This window comes from Pomacea canaliculata, linkage group LG5, assembly GCF_003073045.1.
Source record: "Pomacea canaliculata isolate SZHN2017 linkage group LG5, ASM307304v1, whole genome shotgun sequence".
NCBI classification, from domain to species: domain Eukaryota; kingdom Metazoa; phylum Mollusca; class Gastropoda; order Architaenioglossa; family Ampullariidae; genus Pomacea; species Pomacea canaliculata.
The window spans coordinates 16,737,487-16,759,824 of record NC_037594.1 but is presented as its reverse complement, the minus strand read 5'-3'; the positions used below and the strand labels follow the sequence as shown (position 1 = coordinate 16,759,824).

Here is a 22,338-nt window from a genome sequence, read left to right as displayed (position 1 = left end):
AACATGTGCCCAAACCTGTTTACCGTCCATCGCAGCTCGACTGGGCATGACGTCACTGATATCCTCGGTATTGGTGCGGCCAGACACAGCCGCCCGCCATGTTTGTTCAGCGACGTCCATCTTGCTTATTGGCAGGAGGAGTGAGTGGGTGGGGGAGCTGGCAGTGACGAGACTGAGCTACCAAACCGTAAACAATGACGTAAATGATGAATGAAAAGACGTTTTACAGGGTGATATCCCAACGACTGCAGGTTGTATGCGTTCATATGACGTCACAGTTCACTTTTTGCCGCATCGAGCGGATTACGGGTCTTTATTGAAAACACCACCCCCGTACTCACACCTCCCACCCCGCCTTATGACCTAGCAGCGCACTGCCTTCAGACGACATAAGCTGATTTACACCTCGTTAATCTGGGATAATTCACGTGATTTCCGCTTTTGTAAGAGATGAGGAGTAATATTCGTTTACGTTTATTATACGTGAAAATAATTTTGTAGGATTATGGTATCTGATAGAAAAGTAGAAGATGGATGCTAGGAACTAGTATCAGTCGCATTTGTGGGGTGTTTTTTTTTTTTCTCAGGTAGCTTAGTTCAAACTAGACTCTCATGCAGCATTCATAACGAGAGCACGCCAATCGCCGTGGTTGGGCGGTCCTCCGTATGGAGCGTCTGTTTCTGTGGCCGGTAGCAGAAATGTTCATTTTAGCCGATTTCTGTTAGCCATGCAGCTAGCGGCATTCTGTGCACCAGGTTGTCGTGTGACCCTGTACAGCCCATAGAATATTTGGTCTCGTTTGGTGTACATTTGGTTCCCTAGTCCCTCACAGCACCTGGAAGTGGAACACGGGGCAAGATGGTGTTTGGGTGTACATAGGATCAAAGGAGGCGGTGTGCGGGGTGTGTGAACTATGACCTCACACTCTTGTTTCTCGTGTTTCGGGGTTTGAGTCACGCTCTCACTTATTTGATAAACAGAGCGCAACGCATTTGTCACACCGTGCAGCCGGTAGCTGGAAGTGGCAGTAGTAGTCGCAGCCACTGATGGCGTCGTTATAATTCGTGGCTGACAGCGCCGACAGAGGCAGAAGATAGCCGTTGACAAGGTCTTTCGTTGTTGTGAGGAGTAAACAACGTTCAGGTGACTTGAAAAGAATAGTACAGCCTTTCATAGCGATGCCAAAAACAATAAGTTTTATGAGAGCAACACATTCTGCACTGAGTTTGAGTTTAGCCTGCACTGTATGTTGCTTGAGGAGGAGAGAATTTGTATTTCGATAGGAAAATGTTTTCAGAACTTGCACAACGAGTCATTTTGTTTTCTTCTTTTTCTTTGTCCTCTTTTCCTGTGTGCAGTATCGGGATTCATTGATGGACATTCGGTAACTACACTATGTTAAAATACTGCAAATGTCGACATTAATATTGGATTTGCTTTTAGAAACTGGCATTCACAGTCACTGATTGGAATCTGCTGTCATCAAATTTTTTTCCTAGCTTCTGAACATGGACCAATCACCGCTGGGAAAACGGATAGAGAAAATCCTTGTTTTGCGTTTTTCCTGTATCCAGTCCTCACTGCCCTAAACGATGTTGCTATGAATGATGGCCTTCAACCGTCTTCCATCGCGAGTACAAACATGCCGTTGGTTCTTTATCAACACCGTTGTTTTCGTGTGGCTGCAGGGTTGGCATAACTCCCTGCTGACCTACCCCTCGCATTGTCTGCTTGTCCTGAGCATCTCGAGATGTTCTTGTCCACCGCTGCAGCAGATAATCAGACCGGACTGCTAGTGAGTCACATTCACCGCTTCACATTAGCCGTGCGCTGGCGAACATAAAACAGGCCGAGGCGCGTGTCCTTATCATCAGGACCTTCCGCTTGATAACGAGGCTCGATATACTCTGTAGGTATGTGAGAAGGATGGAAGCAGCATCTATCTTGCTGCACAGCAAACCTGGCTCATGAACTCGAGATGAAAAAAAGCACCCGAAGCTTCGCGGGTTATCGAGTGTCCGTGTCACGTGGGTTCAGGTATCTAGCGTAAACACACTGCAGACGTGCTCCTCCTCTGGTGCCTCTACGCCCCTCCATTTAGCTCGTTTGTCTTGTCATTGGTATTAGCCTTGCTCGTCCTTTCGTTGGTGTGCATTGTTTTGCGTCTGTCATTTCATTGTTGTTAAATGTTTACGTCTGCCGTGTAATGTTAAGTTTATCTGCTGAGACCTGTCAGGTGATTAACGGCTGCCTAATGTTGAGCGTTCGTGCGTTGCATAATGTGCACATCTCTTCACATATCAGGACAGGTATTGCCGGAGCTAACACCGTCCAGGCTTCCACAAATTTGAATTAAAGCAGCGGGGTTTGAGCCCATTGACTGAGGAAGTGCATTATAGAAGTATTATTATTTTCTATAAACCCTTTAGGCATATTTGAGAGAGAGAGAGAGACTTGTTAAGAGAGAGACATAATATTGTACAGTGTAAATGCTTGTGCACCGAGTGTTACGAAATTAGGTATTGACGTCATTATATTACGAAATTAGGTATTGACGTCATATTTTGCGTCGTATTTGTTGGTTGTTAACATCTGGAAGTTTGGGTTAGAGAACAAGAAATACAGGATTTGTCTGGCGGATGACAAGGAAACACATGGAGTCAGCTTTATCTGTTGGTTGTAGATGGCGAGTCGGTGCAGCTTTGAAGTGGAGAGAGAAAGAACAAGCAGTTATATTTTGTGTCCGTTTACTAAAACGTAACACCGAGTATAATATTTTTGTTACGAAACTACATGATGACCTTAATTGTGCATTCAAGACTGACCTCATTACACTAAGCCAACTCCTTTAATGACCCCGACTAAGGCCTTGTTAACACTATAATATAGTGTATATTATACCCGGTATCCTTGACGCACTCGGGGGGTAAAGAGTTGAGCAATCGCTTTGACACGCAGGTGAGTTTCCTCCCATTTGGTATACTTCTCTCTGCTGTCGGTTGGCTTTAGTTTACATCTGTAGGGGAGGAGTGATTTAGGTGGTGGGCGTGGTTACTCATACATCTTATGAAACGGTGCATCTTAACGTCTGCGTTCTGTGTAGCCGCCCTTGGGAGGTTGATAAGGACACGACATGGAGCCCCAAGGCGGGTTGCTAACATCTACTGTATAAAGATGCTGTGCATAGTCCTGCATCTCAAGCATTCTTATTTTATTGCAATGTTTGACTAATGAAAGGATAAATCATTGCTTTTGGTTGTCGTGAGAATCGATTGTGTCCCTTCCCTGTCTGTTGTCCTAATTGCGTTTCTTATTGTCTTTCTTCTTCTGCTGCTGGTGGTGGTGGTGGTATTAATACTCTGCTGTGCAGCAAGAGGATTCGATAGCGAGCGAACAACCGTGGGAATGTCCATCATGTATGTGCATGCTGTTAGGTCACAGGCTGAATGTTTTTGTTGCTAATGCTGCTTACGAACTTGCTTCGTTGCTTTAGAGTTACCCTGCATGTATGATCATCGCATATTTGCCCATTTTATGTATATATACCTTAGCCAGATGTGGAATGTGGAGCTGGAAGAACAACAGGTTTGGAGACCGAGAAAGGTACAGGGTCCTGTTTTCATTGTAACAAGTACTGAAAAACCTCCCCTAGTTGACCCAGGTCGGACCTGACTTTATTAGAGGGTTGGGAATAGGTGAGGCAGTGAGAGAGAGGAAATATGTCCCACCCTCACAAAAAAGCCAAAAAAGTGGACTCCAGATGTGAGGGCTCTAACAATTGGTCCACAGCCACTGACCTTTCGATCTACATTGACCATTGCTTTCATTTCATCCATTTCAGCCAAAGCATGCTGCGTAGTTAAAACGAGTGTTTGTGTCTTTTGAAAACCCCTGATAATTACGACTTTGAAAAGAACCCCATTACGGCCTCTTTAGACCTCTGCATCCTGTTCTGTCCCACATCTCACCGCCACCCCGACCCCACCACTGACCCCTCCCCACACATACAAGCAAGCGTTATCAGCCATTTGGCGTTTTGCCAGCTGAGGCTGTTCACTTTTCAGTTTGGAGTATTCGTTTCGTTAATGCCCTCTCTCACGGCTCAACAAGTCCAATGAAACCAGCGGGATAGAAGTGGTCTGACCGTCCTAACACAAGCATTTCACTTTACTTTCAGAGATTTCTGTCACCACCACACCCACCCGCCCGTTTTTTCCCCTTTCATCAATTTTTTTTTTCTGCGCTAAAATTTAGACTTTGTTTGCAGACACAAGTCTTCACCAGTTGTCGTCATGGACGTTGGGGTCCATGGCAACCGTTCGTGTAATTGCCGGTGCTACCATCTGAAAGCTATCTACTCGTGATTCACGATAAGGAAACGCATACCCGGGATGTATTTACTGTCGCCATCATAATAGCTCGTGCGCAGTTCCACGTTGTGAACGTCCGGCATAGGGACTGTTGCTTGTCTCCCGACTGCGGCCGTCAACAAGATGTCAACAGCGGCGGTCGCTGCTTCTGAAGTTGCAGTTAGCGCGTAGGCCGTGACAGCATGATAACGTCTAGCATTTTACACATCATAGCATCATTGTGCGCTCGTTGTCAGACTAACACTTCCGGTTGGGACTGCGCCACCTGGCTTGACATTGGCGTTGGAAAAAAAAATGCTAGCACGATGTCAGAGAGGAATGGCTTTCTGTGCAGAGTAGTGCGCAGTTCCAGTGATGATGACGGGACAGGGGTTGGTAAGGGGGCACGTTGTTGTAGTTGTACACCGCCGCACGGGTTTGCTGAGTAAACATAGCACGTGCGTTTGGTGGCATGATAGCGGGCCTGCACGGGTGTTGACGCTAAGAGCTCTGCTGTTTGCTGCAGGTTGCGATGGTAACTCCACCCGGGCGTGTCGCGCTCCCATGCCTCCTTGCTTGTCGCGCCCTGCCTTTTCGCTTTACTGGGCGTGTAACGCACCTGCACCCATGTCTTATTTGTTCCATTGGTGCTGGAAGAATGTCCGCCAGCATTTAAAGAAATTTTTTTTAGCTCTTCACCGTGTGTAACGAGTCAAACACATTCGGGATGTGTAGTTGCCAGTAACGGCATAATTACAGTTACAGAATAGTAATAATTTGTGCACATGTATCGCGCAACATCATGATCAAGATAGGTTGCAGTCTCTGCGATGACTAGTAATACTAAAAGAACCATTTGAACATGTGGTAACAGACAAATAGGATAGAAAGGTCAGGCTGGTTTTTGTAGGTGCAAAGATATGCTGTACAATTCTTGGCTTAAATGAAGACTATACAATCATTGGCCTCAGAGAAGGCGATGAACACTGCAGTCTTTGGTTGAGGTCCATGTTGCCTGATATGTAGGCTTCATTTGAGTTGAGGGCTGCAGCCATTGGACAATGTTTGCGTCATCATGGACAGGCCTGACGAGAGTGGTGTACCCAGACCAGCGACTGTAGAGGGGGCCCGACCTTAGTAATATTTTTTCGTTTTCTTTTTCTTTTAAACAGAAGTGAAAAGAAAAGGCATCACGAGGAAAAAAAAAATAAAGCTAGACTTCAAAGAACGCTATAAAGTGTAACCTTTACTACTAGAGTTACTGCTGCCTCCAAGAATTGTACTCATGTCTGTGGCGACTGTAACATCACACATGTATTAGGGTGGTGGACATAAACCTTGTATTGTCTTTAATCTTTGTTTCTTCAGTCTGTCGAGTTTTCACGTCCACGTTTGCTATTTAAACGAAATTTTGATATTGCCAGACGAATTATAACATGTAAGCATACTGGTATATACTGGAAAAATAATAAACTATTACAATTAATAATTAATGCAAAGGGTCTCAAAGGTCGTCTGCCCCGGTGGCCCTAATCATGGGGTTTTACCGATAATGTAGAAACCCCATTTCGGGGATAAGGGTGGAACAGAGTTATCTTTGATTTGTTGTTCTTTACTACATCTGTTTGCGTTTACTCACGTGTTTTTGTTGTGCGTGTGTGTGCGCGCGCGTGTGTGTGTGTGCGCGTGTTGTGTGTTTCAGGTCCGGGGTCCACTACTGACCAGAGCGACGATGAAGCCTTCACCCCCACTGACCAGCAGGTAAGTTGTGCCCCATCTCGTGATGCCTCTGGCAGACAGAGGATTATCTTCCCTTTGCCTGGCTGCCCGCCCTTTCGCCATTTTACTTTCTGCACGTGCTGTGGCCTACGCCTTGACCCTCGACCCCAGCAGGGGGCGTTGTACAGTCTGCCCCGACTTCCCCACGTGCCTATCATGGGTGGCGCTGCAAGCTTTCGTTCAATGTTGCTCTGTCTCATTTGAGTTGTTTTTGGTTCTGACAGCATTACGTGGTGTGGTTGTCCACATGCTGTTTGTTGTTGTTGGTCCTTGTAAAAATATCACTTCAAAAAGACATTTTGAGGTTCAAACTTTTAAACTGCACTGTATTGTTGAGGCTGTGTACCAGGGCAGGTTGTGTGACTGACGGGTAAGATAACGATACATTCTTCACACCCTAAATGTATTTATGTATTAATATTTAAACTCCATCGTCAAGAACTCGTCTGTCGGCATGTCGCGTGCAAGAGAGCAACAGTGAACTGTAGGAAGGGTCGAGCACTTGTCTTCACACCAAACATATTCATATCACCACAAAGAAGTTGCGAGTGTGATGTTGACCTCGCAGACGTTATTTCTTTCGGCTTAGATCTCTTACAGTCAGGCAGCAAACCACTTCTAACCGTCACTACAGTCGCGGCTGTCAGTTTGCCGAAAAGTCAGGATGGTCGGGGGCAGCACGCTCCATCACGAGTGTTGTCTTCAAGGAGGAATCGAGCATAAGCGGCAAGAGGGGAAAAAACCCAACAAATCCTCGGCCAATGTCATGAATGACGATGCAGCATGGCCTTGACTTGGGCGACATCTGTGGCACAGGTTGCCTGGCAGTTGGATGACCCCCCCACTTCCCCGCTCCCGGATGGTGTGGCTTCACGTGCAGTCGGCTCTCCTCCCTAGAACGTCTGCGCGTGCGCGTGCATCCGGACAGCGTTGTGCCCAGGGAGGCAGGCGGCAGATAAGGACACCGGGTACGTGCAGTTGTCTCCGCACTCTGCGAGCTTGTAGCATCAGCAAGCAGCACGGCACGAGCGGCGAGGCCTCGTTGGCAGGCAGGGCGCCAAATTGTTGGCTACATCGCAGTGGCTGACCCCGCTGGCCGCCAGGTGCTCTTAGCATTTACCCAGCACACGGAGTAATCGGCCGACACACATTCGGCGGACAAAAAACGTCAGTTTGTTCGTTTGCACACTAGCTTTCCGCCTCCCACCTCACACTACACCACCTCACCTTACCCCCTTGTGCCACACGTGTCGCGATTGTCGGCCATGTTTCCACACCACTCACTGCACACCACAACTCCTTCCCTGCCTTCTTCAAGTGCACATACAAATGGACGATAGCATCAGAGGGGTTGCTAGAGGGACTAGATTTGTAGACTTCAAGAGTTTGGGCCAGCAAATACTGTGGTAAACGATGCAATGTTTATGTTTTCCAAAAAAAGTGTAATACTGGCTTCACTGGTGCATCTTCTGCTCTTATATATGGCAACCTGCGATTTTGGGTAGTGTGGTTGGGTCTGCAATGCAATTTTTACATACAACTTTGCCCTGAAACATGCAGCAGTCTGAGATGTTGGCACATTTGAACCTGTATTTGTACACCTTCGATGTGGGTTACACACCAAATATAAGACACCTCAATTTTTCTGCAAGTAAATACTTGGAACATACAACAGAGGTAATGCAAGCAATAGTGAACTGTGTTTAAAAGAAATCATTTTGTTCCAATATATTGTTAGAATTAGAACATGTTTCTCGCAATTTACCATGCTTTTATAGTAAATATTTGGCTAAAATTAAGCTGCCCCATGGCAGTCAGATGAATTGTTTTCAGAATTATTTTTAAATAGTAGCATTTTCATCTTTATCTAACGATACTTTATTAACAACATAAAATTATTAGATGGGAGTCCACATATCTATGCATAACCAAGTGATATGACTTACATGACCTCAAATAATGAGGAAAGGACAATAATGTTGTTTTTTTGCTATCACTGGCATGAATTTAAACCCCAAAACTGTAGGTGTTTGTTTTGTGGCTATTTTCTGTCATGCATGTTGGAAAGAGGGGTTGCCAGGATGAAGCAGCTGCAAAACAATGAAACTTTTCCAGTAATATAAAAACAAATGCACGAATATTATTTCTTTCTATTTTTATTAAAATTGAGGATATAGCTTAGTCACACTGCTTTTTTAAAAAAAAAAGTCAATAGGCATATTACATTGTATATATTGTGTATACTGAGTTTAGTTTGTATTTCAGAAATTGTTGTACTTCGACTCAGCTTGCCATTTTTCTAATGATAATACATCTTTATGTCATCCACATGTATCGTGCAACCGACATTTAACTGCCCCACCACAGTTTGCTTGGTCATGACAACCCATCTTTCTATGCTGCATCACTTTGTTTGAGGTTGATTAGCCCTATGTTTGTGGTTTGTGTGGTTTTGGTTTTGTTTGTGTGGGTTTTTTTTTTTTTTTGGCTCAGTTGTCCTTCCGCAGCCACAGCCCCACTAGCTCTTTTGCTTCCGTGTCCACCACCAGCAGTCTGCGGAGACAGTTACAGAACTTGGTGCGTATGACAGCATACTTTGAAATCTCTTATCATAAAAACTAATCTTGTTCACTATGTGGAACAACTAGTTTTAAAATGTACTTTTTTCTACAGTAACATTTCAGTGAACGGGGAGTAGAACATTGTGCTAGTGTTGTTTTTTTATATTTTTTGCTTCTGATAACTGCTTATGCAAATTTCAATTTGTTTTCACTTTTTTCTTATGATAAGAATAATGCAGGTTGAGGCCTTTGCTGCTTTGAGTTGATTGAGCTCAATTAGATTGGCGCTGGCTGCTTTAATCTTTATCTGTTTGTGATCGTCATACACAGCTTTATCACTTTTTTAATCTCATGCTTTACTGGTCTTAATCTTATATTAAGTCTTATACTGTATAGTTTATAATGCCCTAGCTTAAATTACTTAGATGTTGCTGCTGATATGTTCACTTCTGGCTGACATGGATTATTTTGCTTCCTGACAGAGATCTGTATTCTGGCTGTTTTCAGTCTTTAAAGGGATAGTTGGTAATGTGGGGGGCATCTATGCCAGTGTGTACTTGGTTTCCATGTTTTCTGCATTTCCCCTAAAATCTATAAAATGGATTGAATTTCATACAGGCCTTTCTGTTGATGGATAAATAAAAAGTATTTCAACACTTATATGTATGACTTAATAGCAGTTTTTCAAAAGTAGCACTTAGAGCACCTCGTATGTGGGATGCTTCATATGTCATGCCAGAAAAATGCAGATTGTAATTTATTGTTGTCACTAAATTATGCTAACCTTTCCTCCCTTAGTAAAGAAAAACAAATATGTATATTTCAATCTTATTATTTGTCATAAGTATCACGTTCTTTGTTTAAAATAACAGAAGAGAAGAAGCTGACATACCTTCTGTCACATTTACTAATGGTGATGGTTAAAGTGTTTCATGTTCATGATATCATTTTAAATTACAAAGATAGCATTATTTCAGTAAGAAAAGCAAAACATTTTTACTTGCTTTTGGCAAAATCATTATCAGGCATCCAGATCATGATCTTCAATACAGAAGAGTGACAACATAACTGCTGAATAATAATGAAAGACATGTTATTATTGCCCTTCTAGACAGCGCTAGACCTTTTTTAGTAAATAAATAAATCCCTACAATCAAACTCCCCTTAAAAGAATCCCTATCTTGCAATAGCTACTAAATTGGTACTACTTTCCGTAGTGTCTGATGCACTCTCTTACTGGGATGTGTTTCCCGGGCAAGCGATGGTCGACAAATAACACACAGGCACTTCAGCCAGGGGCAGAGGAGGTTTGTTCACCAGCCTGTTTTCGGAAAACTATGGCTATTGCACGCTTCCATTTATTTCATGGATGTGCTCATGGCTGATGTCTCCTATATTATGTTGTGACTCTTCTTGCCTCGTTGCCTGGTCGAAATATTTTTTGGGTTGTATGTGTGTGAGACTTGAACAACTCATCAAGAGCTTTATCTTTTTGCATAGTCAAATTTAGCTGTTCTTCTTTGTTATCTTCATGTCATCTTTATCAAGTGTATTTTCAACCCTTAACATTCATCTTATCTTAGATTAAGTTAAATGAAATTGTTGCAATAAAATATTATCATCTTTTGTTGTGCATACTAGGAATTTAACTATTATAAATGCCTATAGATTTTAAATACTGTATACCCCCTTATCTTCATCACCATAATTTGCACATTTTTTGGTGTTACTTTTCTGGTACATGTAGCAGGGATAACTAAAGAACAGCATTGCCGGAAAATACAATGATTAAATTATGTGTTTTGTTTTAAACAGTGTAATGCTCAACACTGAACTTTCATCCCTCTGAGATGTTGTGGATTTATTTTTCATACCTTTACATTATATTTTGTTGTTGCCACCATTTTGTATATTTCTCACTATGTCATCTGTAGGTAGACAAAGTGCTTTAATTGTGTAATATGTGCTGATGAGTACATAATTATTGGTACAGCTCTAGATGGAGCTTATATTAACAATACATGCTCAGAGTTGAAGAAATCTGACAAGGAAATTTTTGTGAAACAGCTGGTGTCAATAGTTAAGAATATGTAGAAAGAAAACACATTATTTGATGTACAAGAAGTAAAAGCATCTAGGACAAAGCAAAACAGGCATAAGGTGGGATAGGACAATTCAAAGTGTTGGTTTGAATGCTTGGTTTTCTTACCAAGTGCTATTTATAATCTTCAGTGCCAGATAGGATAGGCTCATGCTTATTGTTAATAGTAAATATTGGAAATCTCATCTCCCAGGAACCAAATAAGCGCACCTCGGAACCCAACTTCGGGCGCTTTTACACAACAAGCTATCTGGATGGTGCCAAGAGTAACTACCTGCAAAGGTCCAGTGTGCAGGAGAAGGAACGTCAAAAGTCGCCACACTTTCACCGGCCAGGTATGTCTTATACTAAGACTAGCAAATTCCTTTCTTGGAGTAGTGTTTTGCTAGGACAGAAGTTGGAGAGAATACTCATTTATGATGAAGCTTATGTCGCTGTCCTTGCCTTGGGAAATTTTACGTGCCTGGCGTTAACAGTAACTGATGTGTTTCATTGTTGATATTTGTTAACTGTAGTGTGAGGGATCTGTAAGGAGATGGTGGCATTGTTTAAAAATGAAATTTTTGGCTAGTGACATCTCTCACCATGCATCTTTTGAAAGCAGAAATTGTGTATTCCTGGTGTTTTTGAGCAAATATTTTTTTTTGTTTTTAACAGCCACACAAAATTTTATTGCTGCCACTCTATAGAAAGACAAGTAACAACTTGTCTACTTGCACACTAGAGAATAAGTGAAATTGTTCAGATATTAAAAGAACATTTGGGGCAGCTTTTGTGAATCTGGCTGCAAAGACAGTAATAGTTTGTTTCCGTGTCTGCAGTGTCATATAGTGGCAGGCAGCACTCTGAAATAATTATCATGATAAAAGAAATAAATGTCAGAGCCAGATAAGAGTCCTGCTGCATCTCCTCCCTCTTACTAGAAAACTAGCCTGAAGTGTAACCCTGCCTCATGAACACCATGCCATTATAAGGTTGGTGGCTCAGAATGTCAGGGGAAGGTTAGGATTGAGCATTTGCACAAAAAATTAAATGATTTGCCATCATGAGTTTGAAAATGTAAAAGATTTAGGTCAGATATATCTGTAAGTCATTTTGTAATACCATTTTGAAATGAAAAGGAATATTTTGTCATTCGGTGTTATCAAATCATCTTTGACATACTTTTACATGCATAAAATATGACTTAAGAATTAAAAGTCATGATATTGTTGAGAAATATGCATACCTGTGTACTTGTTAAGCTGACAACTGACATGAATTTTGTCTTTGCTTATAACAGTGAACTTCTCCTATGCAAAGGATCCCCCAGATTTCTTAAAAAAGAAAAGTAAGTTCCATCTCATTTACATACTTTGTGAAGGCGATGTGATGTTGGTTTACTTATTGTTGGGAAAAGAAACAAGAGAAAGCGAAGTGTAAAAGATGGAATTTTTTGGTCATTTTTTTCAAACAGTGTGCATGAAATTAATTCTTTGTTATAATAAAATTAGTACAACCTGACATACTTGCATGTATGTATGCCACTAGCATGATAAAAAATTAATTCCAGCAAAATCTTTCTTTTTATAGAATTATTCTTGCTTTTACTCATCACAAACCATTGTGTTGTTATGTGTTATAATCTTATAGTTTCACTTAACATTGTTTTATTTTTCTCTAAACACAGGCAGTGGCATGAGTGCATTAGGTGAGCCATCATTTATCTTTTAGTTCTTTGATGTTGTTGAGGTGAAATATGATTTTAATATAATTTTTTTACTGCCCGAGTTCTGGACATACTTTCTTGTAAAACTTATTCTCAAAACAATTTTAAGACACTGTTATTGGCAGAGTGTAATGGTGATGATTAAAACTATTGTACTACAAACTATTAACACTAAAGAAAAACCATATCAGTTTATGATTATTATGTGTTCTTCATGGGGATTGTTACCTTCCGAATATTGAATTTCTTTATAATAAACCTTAAACAGCATTAGAAATAGTAAAGATATTTTTGTGTGTGGCTTACAGCGACTGGTAAGCGCGTGGTAAAGGTGCGGCGAAGCTCATCTCCTGCAGATCTGCGCAATGAAGAGCCAGTACGCATGAGTGTGTTTCCCAGTGCCAAGCCCAAAGAACCCAATGAGCCTGACAAGATAGAGCGTGATGACTGGCCAGGCCTGGCATCTCCAGCTGCTATCCTTCCAGAAATATGTAAGTATTAGAAGATGCCTTTCACTGGGAGCTTGACAAGTGTTGTGGATCGTTCCCTTCCATTATCAACTCAAGAGCAGTGTTAGGTTAAATATATTATTATTATAAGTCCTAACAAAAAAATTGTTTTAAGTGTATGAAGTAATGCTTCTAGGAAGTGAACAGATTGTGATATACAGTAAAACCTCCCTATTTAAACTTGCTAAAACTAAGTAACTAAGGGGAGGGAATGTAGTAGTAGTGAGATCAAACTGTCTGCTTTCATTCCTTGAGCGATGACTTCAGAGTTCTATAAATTCAAGTTGTTTTATTGAAATGCTGAAATAATTATTTTAAAAACCGTGTCATAATGCGTTTTTGTCATGTTTGTTTCCTGTGGTCATTCTTATTCTTCCATTGTTAGGCTTGACTGAAGATTTGTAGGGGAACTAACTCTTCAGGTACGAGCTATCAAGCAAGATGTACCATGATAGACAAAAATTCTTAATAAAGCACAAATGGTCACAATAATTTTATTTTTCATAGACACATAACTTCTGCAAAAGATTATTAATGAAGTACCATTGACTGAGATGCACCGGTTAAGACGCTACATGAGCACTGGTCATTTCAACCAAAAACCATAAGTTCGCTCTCCTGCTATATAATCGCCCTCTCACCCGAGTCCAATCGACCGAGCCATGATGAACATCCAACATAAGACATCACTCCAGACCAAAAGTCTATTCAACCAGTTCCATGCTAAATGAATGCCCAAGGAGTAACACTTGCTTATATTAACTGAACATCTGCATGTACATTTAATGAGATATCCAAAATAAAGAATAATGATGACAAAGACTTAAAAAAAATAATTCAAGAGAAAATTGTGTTTATGCACCATTGTCAGGTTTTAATTGAATGTCTGCATATACATTTAATACAAACTAAACAATAATGACAAGAAAGGCATTTTTTTAAAAACATTATACATTATTAATATACATCGAAAAGCACCTGCAGCACAGTAAGGATCTTTACCGTAACTTTATTCACATCAGGAAGGCTTTCGATAGAGTATGGCACAAGGAACTAAGGAATGTTTTGCTGTAAGATGAGGACATCGCTTATGGAATTGGAGTGATGGATCCAGGCATTCAAAATGAAGTACTTTGGGATATTCCTTCAGATCTCTAACGGAACAAAAGATGAACAACTTTGTCTGCAGTCTAGTCAACTCCTTATAGAGGTACCCAGAAGCCTCTGTTCATTACCAGAAGCTGCTGTGGTTCAGTAATGTCATCCAACATGACACCTTGATGAAGACATTCCTCCAACGGAACAATACAACTTTATTGATCTTTAGGGATCAAAATAGGGCTCGTACTAGCAATACATACACATGATGTAAAAGAGATAATATAAATGTACATGTTGAAACAGTGTCTCTTATACACACATTCTCTCTCCTACACACACACATTCCTAACAGCAGCAGATTTTGTGGGTGACCCCAGGACACCTCAGGCTAGTACAATATCATGGCAATTAGAGTTTATCAAATGAAAGGCACTTGGAATGAATGAGTTGCAGTGACAATTGGTTCTGTATACAGGCATCGCGTACCTACAGCCAGACCACAAGAGTGAAAACTCACATGCCAATACATGATCAGAAATAGAGAGGATGCATGCTGTCTTCCTAAGATGATAAAAGGCTGCCAAATCCCTCTGCCTGGTTCCAGTGATCTTGGAGCAGATATTAACAAGAGAGACAAGACTGTTCTTGTTCCCTAGGGAGAGGCTGTGGAACCAAGAGATGAAGGAAAAAGTGATGAGACTTTCAATGAGTACAATGGTACATTGAAGGTGGTTGTCACTGTAGCAAACAGAAGAAAAGTTAAGTGACTGATGTGAAGGAGTTGACCTGCTATTTACTTGAGGACCTTCTCACACAGTGTAGGACCAGCCCTGATGGCATGAGCTCACCTCTGCTGCATCACATTGTGTCTCCCCTACAACTTCTTTGGTACCGGTTGTGAGATGAGAAGTAGAAAAATGTAGCATTTAATGATGTTAGTAACAAACTCACATTTCTAACTCATAAGAACCAAAAATGTCCGAGATACGAGGTGCTGTCTAGTCATGACCACTGCACATTACAGTGTTACAGTTAGATTAGAGATTTAGTTGATAACTATCATTTTTCAGATGTGTGTTTGATGCCATATACAAAGTGTCATTGGAGAAGTTTTACAATTGCAGTACGACAAAGGAGGAGAAGTCGTGGGGAGAAAGATGAAGATGAGGAGGAGGAAGAAAGTATGAAGGAAGATCCAAAAATTCAGAGGGAACTGGAGGAAATTTCCAAAATAAAAGATGAGTCTGGCATGGGTAAAGTGATTTATCAGGAGCTGGAGGAGCTGAAATGCAAACCTGTTAAACCTATGGACCCTTGGAAGGCATCAAGAGTTCCAAGTGCAAAGTATGAACCTCGATACCACACACGTTTCCAGTCCCCCATGTTTGCCTGTAAGTATGTATATGTGTAAGTTAATTTTGACACCTTTTCACAGGGATCAAAGCATTTTATTTGTATGTAAAGTATCATAGCATTTCAGACATTCCCTTGGACTGGCTTCCTTATATGCAACATCTTTTAATGTAAAATGTTTTCTGAATTATCATTCATTTTATTACAGCTCCTTCTCGGTTTATTGATCGATCACGTCGTTCCTGGGATGACAGTGATATCCGGGGATACAGGTCTGCTGCTACATTAGCTAATTTGCCAAGTAAGTATAATACCTGTCATAGAGTGACATACACGCTGTGCGTCAGATATTATGTCCAACTGTCTTTGTGCTGCACAAATGTGTTGGGAACACCTTTCCTTCATACTGTTTTATTACAGTAATTTTAAGGTTTTTTAAATCAAATCAAACTTTACTGTCAGTACAAGGCATAGTCCAATACAGAAATTTTTCTTTGGCTTTCAGTATGCGCCTACAAATATAAAATGCACCATATATATATACACACACATATAAACACATAATGTGCAGACATACATGCCCATACAAGACATTCAAAACACACACCCCTCCCCTACACCCTCTCACACATACACATGAAACCCCTTAGAAGGATGTTGGGTAATATAGGCCTAGGAGGTCTTGTACTTTTTATTTAGGATGGTGATGACTGCTGGCATAAAGGACCTCTGGTAGGCAGTTTTTTGCACAGTGGCAACAGCTGAAAGCTGGGATGGAGAGGGTGTGCTCAGTCTGGAGGATATTATATGCCATCTTTCTGACTGCATGAAGGTACAAGTCGGAAAGTGGCGGCTGGGGTGTACCAATAATTTTATTTGCCTGGGGATGACTGGCCAGCCTTGCTTTGTCTTTGACAAGGAGGTGAGCAAACCAGCCAACGATGTTTAATATGAGAATGCTCTCAACAAGAAACCTGTAAACAATTTCCAGCACTCCAGAGCTGATGTTGAAGCTGTGGCATTTCCTCAAAAGGTGCAGTTACTTCTGGGCCTTTTTGTACACTTGGTGTGCATGATCACTAAAGGAGAGCCTTTTATCACTGTACCAAGGTACTTTGAAACTGGTAGCCCCTTTGCACCTGCTCTCCTTTAATTTGAACTGGTGGGGAGAGAGTGGTACTGCCATCTCTTCCATCACATGCTCTCCAAAAGGCCATCTTTTTTTTTTAATGTTTGATGTCAAACCAGTCCTGCAGTTTCCTCATGCAAGCCAGCTACTTTGACAGGGAATGCTCATTTTTGAGGCAGGCTACAAGAGCCATGTCATCTGCATACTTTGCAAGTTTTTGTGGTTTAATATTTTTCCAAGCAAGCCTTGAATTTTTTAATTGTTTGATTTTCTTTTATGGCTTTTCATTTCCATTTTCTAATTGTTTTTTTAAACTCTGTCCATTTTATTCCAGTTCCAAAACCAGGCTATGGTCTTTCCTATACATCACCAAGGGCTGCAACGCTTCCTGTAGCAGGAATGTATGGAGCCCGAGACTATGTAAGTGTACATTATAATTCTGTTTATGTTTAGATGAAATGCTTAATTGTTTAATAAGTGTTTTTGAGTTACTGCACTGATAACAAAAACATGGGTGGTGAACCTCCAAAATAATTTTTTTTTAATTTTCAGACTTACTTTGGGTTTAGTGATGGTAGTCACCGGGAGGACTCTGAGGGACACCAGAGATCCAATTGTGAGTCACTAATTTCATTTTCTTGATCATTTAATTAGTGCAAGGTTAAATTTTTTTGTTTTTTTTTAAAGAGAAATAAGATGTTCACTGCATTTCTGTGCTTAAATCAGTTGTTGAACATGAAAAAGATTTCAAAACTATTTATCATTATCAGAGGAAAGGCAGATTTTTAAATGTGAAAGATGAGGAGTGTGTACCGAGAATGCCATTGCTTTTTTTTTTTTTTGAGTTGATCTTATATAACAAGATATATATGAATTAACTTCTGTTTTACTTTGAGTGTTGTTTGTGTTTCAGATACCTCGTCCTCCACTCTGACTGGAGATAGTGGATCCAGGGTATGTTACTCTGAGGCAATATCCAGTTGTTACTGCTCTTGATTTTAGAAGTATCAAGTTGTTTTCTGATGCTACAACCAAGTTGCTTCTATTTATGTTGTTAAACCCACAGTTAATGAATCCATGGCTGCATTGCTAACAAATTGTGTGTGTTGCTTTTAAATATTCAGTGCATCAACAGTCAATAGAAAAATATAAAAATATCTGATGAATCCAGATGTGATCGGTACTAATGGGTGAATCATCTATAGCTTGAATTTGTTGAGGACACCTGCATGGATTACTTGCCTGTAAAATAGCAGTAGGTGGTTAGTTATGGAGATGAGTGTGAGTTTTAGAAAAATCCCTTTTGTACATGCCTTCAGTAGACATTTTTTTAATTATTATTATTTGTGTAATAGCGAGAGGGTCGAAGTGGAGTTTCCAGTGTTGCAGCCTATGATGTTCCTTCAATACCTCTGCTGAAGCTTCAGAAAAGCACTTGGCATACTGAAGCTGAGCCTCCAGTAAGTCTGGCAGTCTTATGCAAATGCTGGCCTGTATATGACAGTTACTTACAGCCATACAATTCTCATCTTTTCCCTGTGTATTTGAATAAGTTGAAAATGTGAAATGTACTTGAAAAAGTAAAATTCTAATTAATGGAATGATTTTTTTTTTATCCAGTTGAATCTTAGTCGTGAACATATTGATGGTCATGAATTTTTTTCTTTCTTTTGCAGGTGTATCCGTATGAGAGGTTAAAAATCACTAAGTTTGACTTACCACGTGATGCTGATAGAAACAAATTAGAGGTGATTATCTGTGCATATATACCAGATATCTAACTTCAATAGCATGGGTAAATGTGGTAATTAACCACTGCATAGCTGCTTTCATCCGTACTTCATAGATTGTGACAGGTGTAGTGACACATTTCTTACTTTTCTGCACTTACTTTTTTTCATATTTGTTTCAGATTCACCTGAACTCGGATGAATTCCAGAGACTTTTTGGGATGCCTCGAGAGCGATTCTATCGTTTAGCAGAATGGAAGAGAAATGATATGAAAAAGAAGTTGGATCTTTATTGATTGAAGCTTTATCAGAAACATCATAGAGTAAACTCTGCCTTAGCTTTTTCATGTTTGTTTGTTTGTTTTTTTTTAATATGAAGAGGGAGGGGAGAAAGTTATAGGTACTTTTACCTTTCTTTCAGCATAGCATTAAAAAATAAGAATAATTTTTCATCAACTGTGTCTGCTAGCGCATGCCACCATCAGCTTTAAGTATTTTTTCAAGGAATTAAAATTTGTATAGACATGTTAAAGCTTGAGATTTGTGCTTTTTTTTTTTTTACTCTTTCAATAGTGATGAATGGACACAATCTATTAGTGCAAACTGCACTGGAAGCGTTAAAAGGAAAAACTGTAGGTCTTATGGGGTTTGTTCTTTGTTCATGCAATCTGGTTTGGTGCTTTTGTAAAAGTACTATCAACCAGTGTGATTGTCTTTCATTGTATTGCAAAAGTTTGAGAACATTTAATCAGTGAACATTCAAGTCCGTATGTAGCTTTCACTGCATGACGCTTGACCAGTAAAAAGCAGCCTTGGGTTAGAAGTTGTATGTTTTATGTGCTCTTACATGATTGTGCTTACAGCTGTACGTAAGAGGTTTTAATAGAAGTTAATGCTTTGACACTTTTACAAGCCACTGTAAAAAAAATTAAAAGGGATAAATTATGAACAGATTTGTGAGTTAGGGGTTATTTTTAACAATCTATTTTAAGCATTTTAAACTCGTACCTTGCATTGGAGGGTATTTGTATTTTAAGCGTAGCAAGGCCTTAGGATTTAGATGCAGTTAAGAGGAGCTGGTAATAATTGCAGCCATTTTGATGTTTCTAAATTAGTAAAGGCATGGAAGTGATGTCAGAATCTCCTGTGAGGACATAAGTTCTTTTTCCCCCTTTAAGCCATTGTCCTTCATGATACTTTCTTTTGCTTCCTACCCTCTCACCTTTGAAAGGCAAAATGAAATGGTGGAGTGGGGGGTGGGAATGCAGGACAGAATGGGAACAATAAAAATAACCAAAGAAACAAAGATCAGCATTTATAGGGCTAAAGTGAAACTGTCATTTCTTTTTTTTAATAAAGATATGTATGTAAAAGTTAAACTTTGTTTTATTTAACTTTGCTTGCACATAAAAGTAATTTTGTCAGTAGAGTTGTATTTTATGGTCAGTTAAAGAGTCCTTTTTTTCATTATTTTAAAAATCATTTTTATCAAAATCCTGATGTTTTAGGTGAGAAGTCTAAAATAAATCCCCAGTGCTGGAAAGCAAGGAGCAGATAAAAAAATTCACCTAATTTCATGCAAGTTGTGTGAGAATGTGAGGCTGCTTTTTTGGATTGAGCTTTTTCTTTTTTCCTCATAACCGGTTAAAAAGTTCTTTTAAAATGCATGCAAACTCATGAAGGATCCCTGCAGTGACTAGTCAGTGATCCCTTGGAGTAACTTCTGCATTCCTACTTTGATACGGGCAAATGGTGCTTATGGCTGAATTATGACTTTAAGAAAAGAAAAAAAAAAAAAGAAAGGTTCATTTTCATCCCTTTTTTATGTTTTTTATTTCTACACATTGTGTCATGTTATGATTTAAATAGTTGTGATTTTTAGCTGCTTTATAGCATCCCTGTATAGTCTGCATGTGGTGTAGTAGACTTCATGCAGTGAAGCATTGAGCTAGATCCACAGAGGTGTACTACTTGATGTTTTTTGCTGCAGGTGGAGTCACAGAACATTGTTTCCTGATAATTTGTTGTGGTTAATGTGTAGATGATGAGCATCCTCTTTCCCATCTCAGTTTGGGAACTTATTCTTTATCCTCCCTCACCTCACTGCCATGTTGTGTGTTTTCAGCCATTGCACATTTTGCTGAATGGCAACTATTGGCATTGATATTTCATGGACTTTATGTGTCAGATGGATTTCTCAGTTGTTTAGTTTGTGGGTTATTTTCTTGTAGGTTCTCCAAATTTGACATTAGCATAATATTGTTTAAAACACTGTAAATAGTTCCATCTTGCAGCTTTTGTTGTTTTCTCTAGTTGTACAGGTATATAGTATCCAGCCTACCTCTTTGAGCATGTCATGATTTTTTTTGTTGATTTTTTTTGTTTTTTTTTTTTGGCTGTGGAGTGTACAAGCCTTGGTATAGACCACATGGGAAATGTGCATATTAAAATCAGAATGATCTGCAATGGTGGTGTTGCAGCATATTGAAGAGGACTAGGAATAAAGAAGTTGAGAATGCACAGCCTGTGAATGCAGTCTTTTTCATGTTGTGGACTGCTGCTAAAGCTTGCAATGCACCCAATGTTTTTCCTGTAGAAATGTTTGATTTTTTTTTTGATGAGTGATAAACGTTGTCCATTAGGCACTCATTAACTTCCATGGTACTTGTAAAGAAACATTGCAGCAAGAGAAAGCTTTGCAGGCGTTCATTTAACATTGATGGGAGGTGTGACTTGTTTTTACAAGATTTTATACCACAGGGTGAATAGAGTTCAGCTATACAAAATTGAAATGAACATTAAGCTTAAATGCTACATAGCAAACCACTTGCACCATCCTTAGTTTTTAATGCTTTTGTATTTTGCACATTTCTTATTTTTATCATGGTATATTTATTTTTGTGACATTCTAGTGTTGTGAGGTGTAGAATCTAGATTTGTTCTTAGTGACTGTGAACCTAGTCCTTCATCTGTTAGAAGCTTCTGCCATTGCAATATTTTCAAACATGTCCATATCAGACTGGATCATGCTGCCCCGAAGTGCATGATGTATATATTTGTTTCAAGGCTGGATTTAAAGAAGTAAAAAGGAACAAAGACCCCTAACCAGAATTAGCTTATTGTGTTCCAATATATGTCCAAACATAAAGCCACATCTGCAAGTCAGACCTGTGAATAAGATTAAAAAAATGGCAGGTAAATGGTCATCTTTGGAAATGAAAAAGTCTGCAGAATTGATGTTTAATTGTGAGAGTAGTGATTTGTAGGATTTCAGGTATGATAATATCTTGTAGAACTGTTTTTATAATGGTGCAGTCCTGAGGATGCTTATTGTGAAAGGTTTATTACATGCTGGGGGTGTTTGCAGCTACCATACTCTCCTTGGCTGAAGTTTTAATTGGTTTAATTCTTGACGCACCTTCTGATGGCAGTCAGAAACCTTTTGAGAGGCGAAAGGAGTTATGACCTTATACCAAGGAATTTGAAAATTGCAGATGAGGAAAAAATAGCCATGATTATTTTTTAATTGTACACCATGATTGGCAATTTTTGTGGTTGTGAGCTTTGGTCAGTCCTGAATGTGAGCTGCTGTCTCATTTTAAAAACCAAGTCATTGCATTTTTTTAAACATGAGGGAAGAGGGGTTTTATTTTTTTTCCCAGATGTACAGATTGTGATTTTTGTGCCATTTTTTGCTGAAAACAAGCTGTGTATGCAAGAATAAAAGAAAGATTATACATGCTGTCTTTCATTTCCTGGCATTAAAAAAAATTTAACAAGCTTGCAGAATATGTTCAGCCCTTACCTTTTGTGCTAGTTCAGTTGCATTTAGTATTTTTTTCAAGCAATGTTATTAACTTTTAATGCATTAGCACATTATTAACAGCATCAAGTGGGGAAAGTGTTCAAATTTATTTTTAAGGACGAGGTCTTTAAGTACAGTCGTCACAAACATGCTTTGCAGTATGTCTATATAACTGCATCATCACTCCACATTTAGCAGTGATAAAAGACTAG

The 22,338-nt window shown here is 39.7% G+C and overlaps 1 protein-coding gene across 6 annotated transcripts in view; it reads left to right on the top strand.

The window, feature by feature from the left end:
- LOC112563642 (dematin-like) overlaps nucleotides 1-22,105 on the top strand; it is a 31,710-nt gene extending 9,605 nt beyond the window's left edge. For 3 of the 6 annotated variants that reach the window (XM_025237837.1, XM_025237840.1, XM_025237841.1), the window contains 14 exons: nucleotides 6,053-6,111; nucleotides 9,908-9,997; nucleotides 10,985-11,126; nucleotides 12,074-12,121; nucleotides 12,461-12,481; nucleotides 12,808-12,990; nucleotides 15,234-15,500; nucleotides 15,671-15,763; nucleotides 16,926-17,011; nucleotides 17,144-17,207; nucleotides 17,505-17,545; nucleotides 17,947-18,051; nucleotides 18,268-18,339; nucleotides 18,504-22,105. In XM_025237837.1, coding sequence (XP_025093622.1) covers nucleotides 6,053-6,111; nucleotides 9,908-9,997; nucleotides 10,985-11,126; nucleotides 12,074-12,121; nucleotides 12,461-12,481; nucleotides 12,808-12,990; nucleotides 15,234-15,500; nucleotides 15,671-15,763; nucleotides 16,926-17,011; nucleotides 17,144-17,207; nucleotides 17,505-17,545; nucleotides 17,947-18,051; nucleotides 18,268-18,339; nucleotides 18,504-18,617 — 1,385 coding nt within the window. In that variant the 3' untranslated portion in view covers nucleotides 18,618-22,105. Of the gene's footprint in view, nucleotides 1-6,052; nucleotides 6,112-8,616; nucleotides 8,707-9,907; nucleotides 9,998-10,984; nucleotides 11,127-12,073; nucleotides 12,122-12,460; nucleotides 12,482-12,807; nucleotides 12,991-15,233; nucleotides 15,501-15,670; nucleotides 15,764-16,925; nucleotides 17,012-17,143; nucleotides 17,208-17,504; nucleotides 17,546-17,946; nucleotides 18,052-18,267; nucleotides 18,340-18,503 lie in introns of all 6 variants that reach the window. The other 3 variants (XM_025237838.1, XM_025237836.1, XM_025237839.1) reach the window with 3 other exon arrangements.
- Nucleotides 22,106-22,338: the final 233 nt, after the last annotated feature.